Source organism: Mustelus asterias, unplaced genomic scaffold, assembly GCF_964213995.1.
Source record: "Mustelus asterias unplaced genomic scaffold, sMusAst1.hap1.1 HAP1_SCAFFOLD_44, whole genome shotgun sequence".
Classification (NCBI taxonomy): domain Eukaryota; kingdom Metazoa; phylum Chordata; class Chondrichthyes; order Carcharhiniformes; family Triakidae; genus Mustelus; species Mustelus asterias.
Window position 1 is genome coordinate 2,459,202 of NW_027590121.1, and position 17,968 is coordinate 2,477,169.

The following is a 17,968-nucleotide window of genomic DNA, read 5'->3' on the forward strand; positions in this document are numbered from 1 at the left end:
GTTCCCATTCGCTGATGGGACAAGGACGAGGGGGACATTGATTGAAGATTTTGGGTCAGATATGCAGGGAGAGATGCGAGGGAGAATATTTTGATGCAGCGAATGGTAATGACCTGGAACTCGCTGCCTACGAGGGTGAGGGAAGTGGAGACAATAAACAATTACAAAGGAAATTGGATGGGGCATTTGGGGGATTTCAAAAATAAATGCTGACGAAATATCTCTGAATTTCCTAACACCGTCTTACTCTGTGATCCTTGTGAAATCTGAAACCAGGGATTCGCAACAAGACTCGAAGAGCATCAGCCCACTGGAGGCAAAGTCATGAGACCGGCCAGTCCAGCAGAAAGAAACCCTCCGACCCTCCCCATTGGCCAAGAATGAACAAAATGCAGTCCTGGATGTAATTGAGAGCAGAAACAATAACAGCAGAATCTAATCCCCATATTCACTTGTGAACTTGTTGGTGTGTCAGCAGGGTGGATGAATCACAGAACTCCTTCCCACACTGAGAGCAGGTGAATGGTCTCTCCTCGGTGTGAACTCGCTGGTGTGATTGCAGGGTGGATAACCGAGTGAATCCCTTCCCACACACGGGGCAGGTGAACGACCTCTCTTGAGAGTGAACTCGCTGGTGTCTCCGCAGATTAGATAACTGAGTGAATCCCTTTCCACACTGAGAGCAGGTGAATGGCCTCTCCCCAGTGTGAACTCGCTGGTGTGACTGCAGGGTGGATAACCGAGTGAATCCCTTCCCACACACGGCGCAGGTAAATGGCCTCTCCCCGGTGTGAACTTGCTGGTGTGTCTGCAGGTTTGATAAATGAATGAATCCCTTCCCACACTGAAAGCAGCTGTATGGCCTCTCCCCAGTGTGATCTCGCTGGTGTGTCTGCAGGTTGGATAACTGGGTGAATCCCTTCCCACACTGAGAGCAGGTGAACGGTCTCTCCCCAGTGTGAACTCGCTGGTGTGCCCGCAGTTGAGATAACTGAGTGAATCTTTTCCCACATGCAGAGCAGCTGAATGGCCTCTCTCCTGTGTGAACACGCTGGTGTCTCTGTAGGTTGGATGACTCAGTGAATCCCTTCCCACACTGAGAGCAGGTGAATGGCCTCTCCCCAGTGTGAACTCGCTGGTGTGTCCGCAGGCTTGATATCTGAGTAAATCCCTTCCCACACTGACAGCAGGTGAATGCACTCTCACCAGTGTGAACTTGCTGGTGTCTCTGCAGAGTGGATGAATCAGTGAATCCCTTCCCACACACCCAGCAGGTGAACGGCCTCTCCCCAGTGTGGCTGCGCCGATGAGCTTCCAGTAGAGAGGGCGCTTTGTATCTCTTCCCACAGTCCTCACATTTCCACGGTTTTTCCATATTGTCGGTCTCCTTGTATCATTGCAGGTCAATCATTTGAAGCCTTGTCCACACAGAGAACACGTGTACAGTCTCTCCTTGCTGTGAATGCTGCAATGTATTTTCAGGCTGTGTAACTGGTTAAAGCTCTTTCCACTGTCAGTGCACTGGAACACTCTCACTCAGGTGTGTGTTTGTGTCCCGGTGTTTTTCCAGTCACACTGTTGCTTAAAATCTTGCAGTGGACAGACCGGTCAAACATTTCTCCTTCCCATTCAGAGGCTGAGGATATTTAGTATCCAAGGAATCGAGTGACTCTGTCAGATCGAGATGTGATAGTTGAGATTTATCAGTGTGATTCCTCTTCTAATATCCTGTAAAAACAATTTACAAAATTCATCACAGTCAGTACAGGATAGAAATTCAGAACAGACAATTCTAGTTTCCATGGAACATTCTTTCCTCTCTCATTCCCCAAAAGCTGTGAATCTCCATCCCACACACTCTCCCTCCATTCTCACTCTGCTGTATCTAATATTCACCCTCCCAATTCTCCTGAAGATGCTGATTGAGGCTGATTGACAGATCCATGCTCACGGTTTCCTGTCCTGGACACAGAGAGCTGAAAGTCTCCATGCAGGCTGCCAGTCCAAAAGAAATATGGCTACATTCTCGATAAAAATGTTTTAAATGGATTGTTTCAGTTAGTGAAGATACAGGGGGGTTGTGACTGATGATGATATTGAACTTGCTGCCAACGTGGGTGATCAATAGAGTTTTACAGCATGGAAAGAGGCCCTTCGGCCCATCGTGTTTGTGCCGGCCATCAAGCACCGTTCTATTCTAATCCCATTTTCCACACGTGATGTGTAACCTTCCATACTGTGGCATTGCAAGAGCTTATCTAAATTCTTCTTAAATGTGATGATGATTCCCACCTCTACCACCCTTTCAGGCAGTGAGTTCCAGATTCCCACCACCGTCTGAGTGAAAAAGCTTTCCCTCACATCTCCTATAAACCTACTGCCCCTGAACTTAAATCCAGGCCCCTGGTTATTGACCTCTCTACTAAAGAGAAAAGTTCCTTCCTGTCCCCCCTATCTGTGCCCCTCAGAATTTTATACACCTCAATGTTAGGCTGGATAACTTGTTCTCCTTGGAGCAAAGTAGATTGATAGAGGTGTACAAGGGTACATGGAGGTGTCAAAGTTTACATGCTCTGTTTACACGTGTACAAGCTCTGACTATGGGTCATCCAGTCTCGAAACGTTGGTTCTATTCTCTCTCCACAGATGCTGTCAGATCTGCTGAGATTTTCCAGCATTTACTGTTTTACTTTCCCTTTCTTTTTCCTTCTCTGTCACCGCTCTGCCTCATCAATAAGACATTGGGACTCAGAGGGTTGATGCAGTTTGATGGACAAGTTGTCTCCATTCTGAACACTGGGGAACAAGCTCCTCCCACTGATTGACAACATTGCCCTCTACAAACATGGCGGCCACACGTGCGCACTGCTGCATATTGCCCCCAATAAAGATGGCGAACGTTAACCCGAAACGAACATGAGGAGCTGCAGCCCCGCTCGGTGCAAACTGGGTCCGGGAAGCTCTCTTCCGCATTTTGCGACTCTCACAACATGCTTACGCAGCGTTTCCACCCACCTGGACGATCCATTGCTCTCTCCGTACCGCCAATCACCTCGAACAGATTTCCGAGCCCAAAATAACCGTTTTCCATCGCCTTTACTCACACTGCGCATGCTCGAGTCAAAGTTGGCCCCGCCCCTCGTTTGCTCCTAATGGTTGGAGGACCAACCGCTCCTGATCGGGCCTCCAGCTCTGCCCCCTCTTCCCATTGGTCCACGCTGCCGTCAATCAGCCGGGCATTGTGACGGTGACTTGCTGCTTGTCCAATAATCACAGTGACAGAGTCTCAGTGTAACAATGACACACACAGGCTCCAATACAATCAGAGTGGGGATGGAGCACAGAGACAACACAGCAAAGCACTGACTCTGAGTGTAACAATGACACACACAGGCTCCAATACAATCAGAGTGGGGATGGAGCACAGAGACAACACAGCAAAGCACTGACTTACTCTGAGTGTAACAAATACAATGCTTGTTCAAATAATAAGAGTCACGTTGCAGTATGTTAGTGAACACAGCATTTGATCCAATGTAATGGTAATACAGTCAGTATCTCGTGCACCATAACCAAAGTTTAAGTTTCATTTGATAGTGTGAGTGAGTCATGGTCCATTGATATAATGTATTTAGATTCCGGTGTGTGTTACTCTGCCACTGTCAGTATCAGACAATAACCTGTCTGTTATTCCAATTCTGCTGTATTTTACAACTGCAGCTCCTGGGGCTGATTGGAGTCTGGTATAATAATCAGAAAGGTCGGTTTCAGTGTCTCTGAGGTCATTTTAACTGCAGGTAATCTGACATTAAGGGAGACAAGAGGCCCAACAAACATTTGATTATAATAGGAGGACAAAGTGTAAGGGAACAATGATATTTTACGGTGTCTGTGTTATGGTGAGTGTCACTGGGAGGTGAGTGATAAAATACAAGTGGAAACATCATGACAGAGACACATGTGACTGACTCGGCCTGACTGAGAGCTGTTATACTCGAGGCGAGAATAATGAGGATATGGGGAACTCCAGGGATTCCTGATATCTGAGGGGAATCTGTTAGAGGAACTGAAAATAATCAGTTCCTTCTCATGGTTATCTCCAGTTCGCAAGTTACAGAGACACACAGGAAAGAGATCTGACAGCTCATCAAACCCAATGTTTAAATCTTCTGTTTGAGACACATTATGACCGAAAAGATCAAATATTAAAACCTTCGGAGAGAAACATTCAGAATGTCACAAAGATGAGTGAACTGTCCAATTAATCCCATTCACCATAACTCTGCCAATTTACCTTCTGCAAGTATTTATCCAATTCCCTTTGAAAGGTACTACTAAACCTGCTTCGAGCACCTGTCAGTTTGTGCATTCCAGATCATATCAAGTTATTGTGTAAAACATTCTCCTTATCACCCCCTCCAGTTCTGTTGTCAATTAAGTTAAATCTCTGTGTCCTCTGCTTACAGACCCTCCTGCACCGGGGAAATAGATTCTCTCCATCGACAAACCCTTGTGCTCCTGGGAGATAATTTCTCTCCATTGACACTATCATAAATCATTTGTCATTTTAAACACCTCTCCCCATTACATTCCCGGATCTAAGGTGGATAACCCATGTTTTTCCTGCCCTGAAGAATTATATGGACTCAAAATGTTAACTGTTTCTCTCTGAACAGATGCCGCCGGATCTGCCGGGTTTTTCTGCTTCTCTCCCTGTTTTTCCTTCGAAAATCAATCAGAAACTCTTCATGATTTTGAACAGCTCGATTAAATAGGAACACACAAAGCCTGAGAGAGATACAGAGGAAGGGAGAGACAGAAAGACAGAGAAAAATTGAGAAAGATTTAAAAAGCAGAAAGATGAGGAAGGTCAAAGATAAAAGCTGAGAATCAGAGGAAACAAGCAATACAGAGAGAATGGTCTGGAATATAAAGGAGCAGGCTATCAGTTCCCAGCTATGGGAAGCAGAGGGAACTCAGTAACTGATCCACAGACACAGCTGGTTATATCTGAGAATGGAAACTCTGAACAGAAATAACTGGCTCATTTGTAAATGTCACCACAATGTGACCTGTGTGACTCTGCCCTGACTCTGTGGACAGATACAGGCCGCACTGACAGATGTTCTCACCAGATTGTGGTCCCTGGATTTATTTTCTGCTCAGAAGTGAGATGTGAGGTTTGGAACCGGCAGCAGAGAAACAGGAAGTTGTGATACCTGAGAATGAAACAGCCGGCGTCAGTTTGATGTTATCACCGTGAACAGTCTTCCTGTCTGTGAGGGTGAACTCACTCTGACAGCATCAAGAACAACCACACAGATTGCTGCCAGTCTCAGCATTACGTTCACCTCCATTCCCATTTTAAACAATAAAGGAGATTATTTGGACTTTTAACACATTCACTGAATTGGGAGATGGACTGAGGGTCATCACTGGGAGAAATGAGGAGGAATTAGAGAACAAATGAGTTTTCCCAAAGAGGGTTATTAGAAAAGAGGAGATTTAAAGTGAGTCAGGGCCTGTCAGAGGAAGTGGGAGAGAGAAACAGAGAGGAATGAATCTCCATCAATTAGATGTTTTCTCAGACAGCGAAGAGAGATGAAGTGTGTTTGTGCTTTTTGAGAGAGAGGTAACGAGAGAGAGAAAACAATGAATAAGTTTAAGCAGATCTGAAATAGGAAGGTTAAATGAGTGAGTGTTTGAAAGAAAGATAGAGAGACATTAAGTGATGAAGACAGTTTCTGAGAGGAGAGAGGTGAAGTGAATGTGAGAGAGGAGCGAGGTTAGAGTGTAAGAGAGGTGGAAGGTAAGGTAAGTGTGAGTGAATGCCTGGAGAGAAAGAGAGATGTTCAGTGAGTGTGAGAGAGATGAGAGATGTTAAGTGATTGAGTTTCTGAGGGAGAGGAGAGGCTAAGTGAGTGAATGTCTGAAAGAGAGGAGAGCAGGTTCACACCCAGGGGTCACTGAGAATGATCAAAATAAGATCACCCAAAAAACGACCAACAGGAAACTTCAGCTGAACACATCACTCATTCTTAAATGGTCAGTCAGGGCTCTGTTGCTGCTCAGCTTCTCTCTGTTCTGTTTATAATGGTTAAAGGCTGATAGGAGTGAGGTTTATTTAAAAGGATAGTGTATGGGAAGCACACAACAAAACTGAGAATTTTTGGATCCACACTGCAGCTCCTTCTCTATCTGGGAATCAAATTGTTGTCTAATTGTCCCAGCAGTTAACAGGCTCCTTTGAACGTCTCCAGCTGCTACTTTGATGCAGACTTCAACCAATTTATTTTAAGCCAGTTTCTGTTCAATAAACCAGGACTGACACACACACACATTAAAATGTTTTAGACTTTTTTGCATTTTTAGTCTGGAAACCTAAACCTGCCGTTTCACTCTCAGTCAGGAATAGATCCCAGTTTTACACCAATCTTTGACAGCACGTTTCCAGCATTCACCATTGTTCTTCCTGACTCTAAACACAGTTGTAAAAGAGCTTCTGTTCCGTGTCTCGGAGCTCGGAACCATGGAAAAGAACGACTGGGACACATTTCTTACACACCTCAGGATTCACCCACGCGGGGACTTTGCTGTCAGTGAAAAGTGACGAAAAAGACCAAAGTGCTGTTTGTCCCTCTCAGCGAGACCCTGAAGGACTGTGTCAAGAATGAAGTTCTGTTCCTACTGTATGATCCTCCCTCAGATTGCCCTTTCTGAGCTCCAGCCTGGTGACGTTAAACACTCAAATGAAAAAGACAAAAATCTACAACAATGATTCAATCAAATGTCTATTTCACATTTATTCAGAATATCAAACCTCAACAGAAGAAAAAAGTCAGAGTGAAGATGATTCAGACCTGGATATGATTAACAGCATCGATAAGTGTAGAATCCAAACCTTGCAGTCGTTTGTGAACTCGCCGGTGTGTTAGCAGGTGGGATGACTGAACAAATCCCTTTCCACAGACATTACAGGTGAACGGCCTCTCCCCAGTGTGAACTCGCTGGTGTTTCAGAAGATAAGAGAAATGAGAAAATCCCTTCCCACAGACAGAGCAGGTAAATGGCCTCTCCCCACTGTGAACTCTCTGATGTGTCAGCAGGTTGGATGACTGACTGAATCCCTTCCCACACATGGAGCAGGTGAACGGCCTCTCCCCAGTGTGAACTCGCTGGTGATTCAATAGGTTGGATGAACGAGTGAATCCCTTCCCACATACGGAGCAAGTGAATGGCCTCTCCTCACTGTGAACCTGCTGCTGTGTCAGAAGGTTGTATGAACGGGTGAATCCCTTCCCACATTCAGAGCAGGTGAACGGTCGATCCCCTGTGTGGAGTTGCTGGTGTATCAGAAGGTTGGATGAATTAATGAATCCCTTCCCACAGTCTGAGCAGGTGAAGGGCCTCTCCCTAGTGTGAATTCTCTGGTGGTTCAATAGGGCAGATGGATGGCTGAATCCCTTCCCACACACACAGCAGGTGAATGGCCTCTCCCCAGTGTGAGTATATTGGTGCGTCAGCAGATCTTTTTTATTTTTAAAGCTCTTCTCACAGTGGGAACAATTAAAAAGTTTGTTATCAGAGTGAACAAGTTGATGTGTCTGCAAGTGGGATGACTGAATGAATCCTTTCCCACACACACAGCAGGTGAACGGTCTCTCCCCAGTGTGAATACGTTGGTGCGTCAGCAGATCTTTTTTGCATTTAAAACTCTTCCCACAGTCAGAACATGGAGACAGTCTCTCATCAGTGTGAACAAGTTGGTGTGTCACAATGTGGGATGAGCGAGTGAATCCCTTCCCACACACAGGGCAGGTGAACGGCCTCTCCCCAGTGTGAACCCGTTGGTGAGTCAGAAGGTTGTATGAATGGGTGAATCCCTTCCCACAAACAGAGCAGGTGAACGGTCTCTCCCCAGTGTGACTGCGCTGATGAACTTCCAGTTGTGATGGGAAACTGATTCCTTTCCCACAATCCACACATTTCCACTGTTTCTCCATGGTGCTGGTGCCCTTGTGTTTCTCCAGGTTGGATGATCAGTTCAAGCCTCATCCACACACACAACATACACGTAGTTTCACCCTGCTGTGAACTGTGATTTTTTTTCAGGCTGTGTAACTGGTTAAAGCTCTTTCCACAGTCGGTTCACTGGAACACTCTCACTCGGGTGTGTGTTTGTCCTGCTGCTTTTCTGGTCACACTGATGTTTAATTTCTTTGCCCACAGGCAGAACAGACAAATATTGCTCCTTCCATATTCAAAGACCGATCATATTCAGCTCCGAAGGAACTGAATGACTTTGTCAGATGTGATGTTCGGTTTGAGTTTTCTGTCTGCCATTCCTTCACTTTGAATATCCTGTAAAAACAGTTTAGAAAAGTCATCACTGTCAGAACAGGATAGAAACTCTGAACAATTCTAGTCTTTCTGGAACATTTTTTCCTTTCTTGTTCCCCCAAATCTGTAAATCTCCGTCCCACACACTCTCCCTCCTCCCTGCGCTGAAATCCAAACCCATCTCACCATTTCTTTCCTCCACTCCCAGTTTTCTCCCTCCCTCTCCTCTGTCTGGGTTCAGTTCTCCAGCTCCTGTCTGCAGACTGACAATAAAACCAATGGGTCTTATTGGTGGTGTTGGGGCCTCCAGCGGGTGTTTGTGAATCCTCCCCGCCCACCTCCCAGGGTTTCCTTCCTTCCCAGAGATCAGAGTCCTCATTGATTTGAGGCCAAAGTGTAACCTCTTATTTATTGTCCCCCTCCCCCATCCTCTGATGTGAACCATCCTCCAGTGGCTGAGCCAGGATGGGGCCGTTAACCTGGGCCTGTTCCCGGGAGGGAGGGAGGGAGAAGCCCCGCAGCTGCAAACCAGGGAGCTGACAATGATTCTGAAGGGTTTGCGGATCCACAAAGTGTTTCCAAATCCTCCCAGCCACCGCCTAACGCTGACTCCGCTTCTCCGGGACAAACAAGCGCAAGGACAGCAATGACACTGCGCATGCTCCACATCACAATGCCCGGGCACTGATTGACGGCAGCTCCGGACCAATAGGAAGAGGGGGCCGGACTGGAGGACCGAGCGGGAGCGGCTGGTCCTCCAACCAATCGGAGTGAATGAGAGGCGGGGCCTGTAGCATGCGCAGTGCGGGTAATGACGACGGACGGTTTTAACTCGGTAGCGAGATCAATACGAGGTAGAGGGCGGCGTGCGAGGAATGATAAATGTGGCGGGTGGGTGGAGAGGCTTTGTAAACATGTTGTTCAACCCCAAACCCCGGAAATGAACTTCCCGGTTCCCCCCCTTTGTACCAAATGGAGCGGCAGCTTGTAGTGTTAGACCCGGGCTGACTGCCGCCATTGAGGCTGCATGTGGGAGGCCGGCAGGGATTGTGATCGGAGAGTGAAGCCCTGACGTCACAATGGAATGGGTGAGAGTGTGAGGTCACAATGGAATGGGTGAGAGTGTGATGTCACAATGGAATGGGTGAGAGTGTGATGTCACAATGGAATGGGTGAGGGTTCCAGATGAGCTGACACTGGGCTGGAGTCGGGCGATGGCACTGACATGTGACCCGGTGGCACAGTGGTTAGCGCAGCTGCCTAACAGCGCCAGGGACCCGGGTTCAATTCCAGCCTCGGGTCGCTGTCTGTGCAGAGTTTCTACATTCTCCCCGTGTCTGGGTGGGTTTCCTCCGGGTGTTCCGGTTTCCTTCCACAGTCCAAAGATGTGCAGGTTAGACAGATTGGCCATGATAAATTAACCCTTGGCATCAGGGGGATTAACAGGTAAATATGTGGATAGGGCCTGGATGGGATTGTTGTCGGTGCAGGCTCGATGGGCTGAATGGCCTCCTCCTACAATGTATTTTATGATTCATTACTGTTAATTAATTAATTACTTTGAATGAAGGTGGTCTTGATGATGATGTGGACGTGGTTGGAAGCTCATATTGGGATGAACTATTTCACCCTGGTTGTGAACAGCCTGTTTCAGCCTCAGACAGTAAGTAATCTCACAACACCAGGTTAAAATCCAACAGGTTAATTTGCTGGCATAAGCCACAGGATTTTGGAGCGCTGCTCTTCATCAGGTGAGTGGGAGTTCTATTCACAAACAGGGCACAGAGACACAAACTCAATTTACAAAATAATGGTTGGAATGTGAGTCTTTACAGGTAATCAAGTCTTAAAGGTACAGACAATGTGAGTGGAGAGAGGGTGAAGCACAGGTTAAAGAGATGTGTATTGTCTCCAGCCAGGACAGTTAGTGAGATTTTGCAAGCCCAGGCAATTTGTGGGGGTTACAGACAGTGTGAGTTACAGATAGTGTGACATGAACCCAAGATCCCGGTTGAGGCCGTCCTCATGTGTGATTGACAGATCCATGCTCACTGCTTCTTGCCCTGGATGCAGAGAGCTGAAAATTTCCATGCAGGCTGCCAGACAAATAAATGTCTACATTACTGGAGTAAAAATGTGTGGAATATACAGACCGAATTCACTTCACTCCCTTCAGTTGCTGCAAGTCCCCAATTTCCCCAGAATGAGAAAAGAAATGGAAAGGGGGAAACATTGATTTCCTCCCAGATGTTGTCCAGAAGAGGAAGTTTCAATCTGAAGCTCATTGGACAACTTCCGCATTGTGACGTCACAATGGAGCCTGCCTGAATCAGCGAATAGGAATCTCTCTTCCTACATCAAGAGCTGATGTTTCTTGTCTCGATGACCCTTTGTCAAAGCTCTGAAACATCAGTTCTTTTCTCTCCATACAGATGCTGCCAGACCTGCTGAGAATGGGGAGACAGTGTGTGGGATGGAGATTTACAGCTTTTGGGGAATGAGAGAGGCAAGAATGTTCCATAGAAATTGTCTGTTCTGAATTTCTATGCTGTACTGACACTGATGACTTTTGTAAACTCGTTTTACAGGATATTGAAAGAGGAATCACAGGCCGAAATCTCAAACGTCATGTCTAGACGTGACAGAGTCATATTCCTTGGGACCTCAATATCATCGGACTTTGAATCCAGAAGGAGAAATGATTGTCCAGTCTGTCGATTTGAAAAGATTTGAAATGTCAGTGTGAGTGAAAAAGCATCAACACTCTGCCACACTTGAATGAGAGTGTTCCAATGCACTGACTAAAGAGCTTTAACCAGTTACACAGTCTGAATAAATATCACACCATTCACAGCGGGGAGAGACTGTAATCTTGTTCTGAGTGTGGGCGAAGTTTCAACTAATTGTCCAGTCAAGAGAGAGGTAAGGACACCTGCACCATGGAGAAACCATGGAAATGTGGGGACTGTGGGAAGGGATACAGAGCCCCATCTAAGCTGGAAGCTCATCGACGCAGCCACACTGGGGAGAGACCATTCACCTGCTCTCAATGTGGGAAGGGATTCACTCGATTATCCCTCCTGCAGAGACACCAGCGAGTTCACACTGGAGAGAGGCCATTTTCCTGCTCTCAATGTGAGAAGGGATTCAGTCAGTTATCCGACCTGCAGAGACACCAGCGAGTTCACACTGGGGAGAGGCCGTTCACCTGCTCTCAGTGTGGGAAGGGATTCACTCAATTATCCACCCTGCGGACACATGAACGAGTTCACACTGGGGAGAGGCCATTCACCTGCTCTCAGTGTGGGAAAGGATTCATTCTGTTATCCAGCCTGCGGATACACCAGCGAGTTCACACTGGGGAGAAACCATTCACCTGCTCTCAGTGTGGGAAGGGATTCATTCAGTTATCCAGCTTGCAGAAACACCAGCAAGTTCACACAGGAGAGAGGCCGTTCACCTGCTCTCAGTGTGGGAAGGGATTCATTCTGTTATCCCTCCTGCAGAGACACCAACGAGTTCACACTGGGGAGAGGCCATTCAACTGTTCTCAGTGTGGGAAGGGATTCACGAACTCATCCATCCTGCGGACACACGAACGAGTTCACACTGGGGAGAGACCGTTCACCTGCTCTCAGTGTGGGAAGAGATTCACTCAGTCAGCCGACCTGCAGAGACACCAGCTACGTCACACAAGGGAGAGGCCGTTCACCTGCTCTCAGTGTGGGAAGGGATTCATTCTGTTATCCAGCCTGCGAATACACCAGCGAGTTCACACTGGGGAGAAACCATTCATCTGCTCTCAGTGTGGGAAGGGATTCACTAACTCATCTGATCTGCGGACACACCAGCGAGTTCACACAGGGGAGAGGCCGTTCACCTGCTCTCAGTGTGGGAAGGGATTCACTCAGTCATCCCACCTGCAGAGACACCAGCGAGTTCACACTGGGGAGAGACCATTCAACTGTTCTCAGTGTGGGAAGGGATTCACTCAGTCATCCAACTTGCAGACACACCAGCGAGTTCACACTGGGGAGAGGCCATTCACCTGCTCTCAGTGTGGGAAGGGATTCAGAGTTTCATCCCACCTGCTGAGACACCAGCGAGTTCACGAGTGATTCCAGAGGTTGGATTCTGCTGTTATTGTTTCTGCTCTCAATTACATCCAGGACTGCATTTTGTTCATTCTCACAGTTGGTCAATGGGGAGGGTCGGAGGGTTTCTTTCTGCTGGACTGGCCGGTCTCATGACTTTGCCTCCAGTGGGCTGATGCTCTTTGAGTCTTGTTGCGAATACCTGGTTTTTAGATTTCACACGGATCACAGAGTGACAGGGTGTTAGGAAGTTATAGAGGTTTACAACATGGAAACAGGCCCTTCAGCCCAACTTGTCCATTCCGCTCAGTTTTTACCACTAAGCTAGTCCCAATTGCCCGTATTTTGCCCATATCCCTCTATACCCATCTTACCCGTGTAACTGTCTAAATGCTTTTGAAAAGACAGTATTGTACCCACCTCTACCACTGCCTCTGGCAACTCGTTCCAGACACTCACCACGACCTGAGTGAAAAACTGCCCCTCTGGACCCTTTTGTATCTCTCCCCTCTCACTTTAAACCTCAAACTAAGAACAAGAAATGTATCGATAAAATGATTAGAGAACAGAGCCAACATTTTGAGTCTGAATGATACTTCATGAGAGCTGTTATGAAGGGTCATCCATTATCGAAACCTTGGCTCCATTCTTCACAGGTGCTGTCAGACCTACTGAGATTTTCCAGCATTTTGTGTTTTTGTTTCAGATTCCGGTATCTGCAGTATTTTACTCTTCTGATGAAATGATTAGTTCTGATTGGAATCCCCATGACCCTCCTTCGAAACAGAGGGAGTGGTGGCAGAAGGAGAAAAAGGATCAGGATGATAAAGTCTGGGTTCTGATTCTCCGAGCCCATGTAGAATTAACAAAATGAGTGAACCAGTTTATAAAGAACAGAAGTTACCCATCCCTAACAAAAACTGAACAAATTAAAATAATTAGGTTGAGGAAGAGAACAAAAGAATTCATAGATAAAGTTTAAAATCAACTTTGTTTTGTTGTTAGAGAAGTTTTTAAAAATTATGTAAAGTGATGTAACTGTGTGCCAAGTTTCTTCTCACTCCCCACCCCTTTCGGTTCTGTAGAAAAGTTAACCCTTTCAGCAGACAGTTGATTTAGTCATGGAGTCATAGAGGTTTCCAGCTTGGAAACGGGCCCTTCAGCCCAACTTGTCCATGCCGCCCCTTTTTTAACCCCTGTGCTCATCCCAATTGTCCACGTTTGGCCCATATCCCTCGACACCCATCTTACCCATGTAACTGTCTAAACGCTTTTTAAAAGACAAAATTGTACCTGCCTCTACTACTACCTCTGGCACCTTTTTCCAGACACTCACCACCCTCTGTGTGAAACAAGTGCCCCTCTGGACCCTTCTGTATCTCTCCCCTCTCACCTTAAACCTATGCCCTCTAGTTTTAGACTCCCCTACCTTTGGGAAAAGATATTGACTATCTAGCTGATCTATGCCCCTCATTATTTTATAGACCTCTATAAGTTCACCCCTAAGCCTCCTACATTCCAGGGAAAAAAGTCCCAGTCTATCCAGCCTCTCTTTATAACTCAAATCATCAAGTCCCGGTAGCATCCCAGTAAATCTTTTCTGCAGTCTTTCTAGTTTAATAATATCCTTTCTATCATAGGGTGACCAGAACTGTACACAGTATTCCAAGTGTGGCCTTACCAATGTCTTGTAAAACTTCAACAAGACATTCCAACTCCTGTATTCAATGTTCTGACCAACATGCAGAATGCCTTCTTCACCACTCTGTCCACCTGCAACTCCATTTTCAAGGAGCTATGTACCTGTACCCCTAGATTTCTGTTCTGTAACTCTCCCCAACACCCTACCATTAACTGAGTAAGTCCTGTCCTGGTTCGATCGCCCAAAATGGATTACCTTGCATTTATCTAAATTAAACTCCATCTGCCATTCGTCAGCCCACTGGCCCAATTGATCAAGATCGCGCTACAATCCTAGATAGCCTTCTCCACTGTCCACAATGCCACCAACTTTGGTGTCATCTGAAAACTTACTACCCATGCCTCCTACATTCTCATCCAAATCATTAATATAAATGACAAATAACAGTGGACCCAGCACCGATCCTTGAGGCACACCGCTGGTCACAGGCTCCAGTTTGAAAAACAACCTTCTACAACCACCCTCTGTCTTCTGTCATCAAGCCAATTTTGTATCCATTTGGCTAACTCACCCTGGATTTCATTAGATTTAACCTTAAGCAACAACCTACCTTGCGGTACCTTGTCAAAGGCCTTGCTAAAGTCCACGTAGACAGCATCACCTGTACTGCCCTGATCTACCTTCTTGGTTACCCCTTCAAAAAACTCAATCAAATTTGTGAGACATGATTTTCCACTCACAAAGCCATGCTGACCGTCCCTAATCAGTCCTTGTGTCTCCAAATGCCTGTAGATCCTGTCTCTCAAATACCTTCTGACAACTTACAGATGTGAATCACACCGCCCTTTAGTTCCCAGGCTTTTCCCTGCAGCCCTTTTTAAACAAAGGCTCCACATTTGCCACCCTCCAATCTTTAGGCACCTCACCCGTGACTATCGATGATTCAAATATCTCTGCTAGGAGACCCGCAATTTCCTCCCTAGCCTCCCACAGTGTTCTGGGATACACTTCATCAGGTCCCGGGGATTTATCTACCTTGATGCGCTTTGTGACTTCCAGCACCTCCTTCTCTGTTATAAGTACACTTCTCAAGACATCACTTTATTTCCCCAAGTTCCCTAACATCCATGCTTTTCTCAACAATAAATAATGATGAAAAATATTCATTTATGATCTCACCCATCTCTTGTGGATCCGCACATAGATGACCTTGTTGATCCTTAAGAGGCCCTACTCTCTACCTAGTTACTCTTTGGCACTTTATGTATTTATAGAACCTCTTTGGATTCTCCTTTGCCTTATCTGCCAAAACAATCTCGTGTCCCCTTTTTGCCCTCCTGACTTCTCTCTTAATTCTACTCCTACACCCTCGAAACTCTTCAAGGGATCCACTTGATCCCAGCTGCCGATGCATGTCATGTGCCTCCTTCTTCTTGACGAGGGCTTCAATATCTCGAGTCATCCAGGGTTCCCGACTTCTACCAGCCTTGCCCATCACTCTAAGAGCAATGTGCTTACCCTGAACCCTGGTTAAAACACTTTTGAAAGCCTCCCACTTACCAGACGTCCCTTTGCCTTCCCACAGACTCCCCCAGTTAACTGTCGAAAGTTCCTGCCTGATACCATCAACATTGGCCTTTCCCTAATTTAGAATTTTAACTTTTGGACCTGACCAATCATTTTCCATAGGTATCTTAAAACTAATGGAATTATGGTCACTGGTCCCAAAGTGATCCCTCACTCACACTTCTATCACCTGCCCTTCCTTATTTCCCAAGAGGAGGTGAACTTTTGCCCCTCTCTAGTCGGGCCATCCACATACTGAATGAGAAATTCCTCCTGAATACACTCAACAAATTTCTCTCCATCCAAGCCTCTAATACTATGGCTGTCCCAGTCAATGTTGGGAAAGTTAAAATCCCCGACTATTACCACCCAATTTTTCTTGGAACTATCTGTAATCTCCTTACATATTTGCTCCTCAATTTCCCACCGACTATTTGGGGGCCTATAGTACAACCATATCAAAGTGATTTCCCCCTTCTTTCTCAGTTCAACCCTTTTGACTCAGTAGGCGAACCCTCGGATATATCCCCTCTCAGTACTGCCGTGATGTTTTCCTGAATCAAAAGTGCAACTCCCCCTCCTTTCTTTCCTCCTGTTCTATCTTTCCTCTGGCATCTTGTTTTTAACTTGTTTTTAAATCACCCAGAAACTCGTGTCTATTTTAGTTTATAATTGTGGATTTATTGGAGCCAGTTAAATGTGGAAATTTTAAGCATACCCTGGAGGAATTTGGAATAACTGAGAATTTTATTTTGTTGTCACCTCAACACCAGATAAAGAACAAAGAGTTTGCAGGTGGTAACGTGTTTGGGATTTTAAATTAACAAAGATTAGATGTTGCTGATAAAATCAGGCCTTGGAAGTTGGCTTAAAAAGGGTTAAGTTACAATGAAGGATCTTGCATCTTATTTTAATCAAGGAGTTGTGAGCTTGTAGTGCTCTGTCGCTTTAAGAAGTTATAGCTGCGAGAGAGAATGCTGAGGATTCATTGTTTGAAATTTACAAGCTGTGAGAATCTGTGTGTTTTGTTTGTTTTTGTGTGGATGTTTGTAGATGTGTTTTATCATTGTTTTGGGCTACATTTGTTAAGGTTTATCTTTCTGGGGAATTAACCTTACCTTGAGTCTTTAATTAAAGGCATTTTTGGGAGTTTAAAAACAGAATCAGAAGAATGCTTAAGTAATTAATTTTGGTTATTATTGTAAAGCACATGCTAAGTTTCTCTGTTGGTGTGTGGATGATATTTGTGGGTTGAACGCTTTAAGCTTTGAGGTTTTTTGTCTGTGATTTAAATCAAACAGATTTTTAAAATGGAAATGTAATGAATAAAGCTTTTTTTTTCAAAAGTTATGAACCTGGAGCCATATTTACTGTCCAGAGACAGGATTCCAGGATATTTTACTAAACATGTGGGAATTTTAATCCAGATAAAACTCACTCATGAAATTGAGAGTTTTAATTTGTCATGGTTATTGTAAGGGGAAGTTTTCTCACTTCCTACCAGCATGAAAGACAAGCAGACATGAGTACAGTACAAAAAGGCAACACAAATTTTATTCTCTGTTTAAAATAACAAAACCGCAGGCCTGGGGAGAGACAGCTGCTCGTCAACTGCTCTGCCTGGCCATTATGCGCTTTACAGTTTATAGGGTTTTGAACTTCATGCCAAACATATGGTAATAGGTTCAACATTTACGACAAGTTACATGATCAGTACCAGCTCATAACACAAAGCAGTGGCACAATAGCGAGATATTAAAACAGCCATTATAGATAGGTGGAGCTGATCCCATTTCCCCTGGGCTGATCTGTTTCTGGAGGGCTCCCTTTGTGATTTGAGCTTCTTGCATAATCTAATCAGTTGAGCTATTGTCTGTGTTTCCCTGCTTGGAGTCTAAAGTGATTAAGGCTGTCTGAAGTGATTAGGGGGTGCAAGGAGCCTCTCCATGAGTCATCGCATTGCTGTGAACTGTTGACAATATTTTAAAATAAATTTGATATACACACGTAAAAATATCCATGATATTAAGCATAAAGGTCGCCCCCTTCAGTTATTTAAAATTTGGTACATATGAAACGATTCTGACCAATCCTGTGTTGGATTGATCTTGGGTTAAACTTCCTGTCAGGTCCAAAGATTTAATCCTGACACAATTAACACAATGAAAAGGAAAATTCTGGAATTGGATACTGAAGAACAGAGTTTAAAAGGAGAGATTATTAAATAGAAATGTTCCCAGACCGTGTGGTCATTAGATTGAAACAAAGGAAGGGTGCTGACATCCATTTGAGAATTTTTAATCCACCCCTTTTCAAACTGAGTCTA

The 17,968-nt window shown here is 45.4% G+C and overlaps 2 protein-coding genes across 2 annotated transcripts in view; one reads left to right on the forward strand and one right to left on the reverse strand.

The window, feature by feature from the left end:
• LOC144482996 (uncharacterized) overlaps nt 1-17,968 on the forward strand; it is a 191,368-nt gene that overhangs the window by 103,479 nt on the left and 69,921 nt on the right. Inside the window, exons 2-3 of the mRNA XM_078201821.1 lie at nt 11,256-12,027; nt 12,112-12,434. Of these exons, the coding sequence (XP_078057947.1) occupies nt 11,256-12,027; nt 12,112-12,434 (1,095 nt within the window). The remainder of the gene's footprint in view (nt 1-11,255; nt 12,028-12,111; nt 12,435-17,968) is intronic.
• Nucleotides 224-8,516, reverse strand: LOC144483063 (uncharacterized). The gene is made up of 2 exons (XM_078201913.1): nt 6,954-8,516; nt 224-1,255 (listed from the first exon to the last, which is right to left on the reverse strand). The coding sequence occupies exons 1-2, from the start codon at nt 8,001-8,003 to the stop codon at nt 449-451; spliced, it is 1,857 nt and encodes a 618-aa protein (XP_078058039.1). The 5' UTR covers nt 8,004-8,516; the 3' UTR covers nt 224-448.

Coding starts and splice junctions, on each gene's coding strand:
- LOC144483063 (XM_078201913.1), bottom strand. CDS start 8,003: ATGGAGAAACAGTGGAAATGTGTGGATTGTGGGAAAGGAATCAGTTTC. Junction 1,256..6,953: donor ATGTCTGTGGAAAGGGATTT/GTTCAGTCATCC, acceptor GTGTGTGGGAAG/GGATTCACTGATTCATCCAC.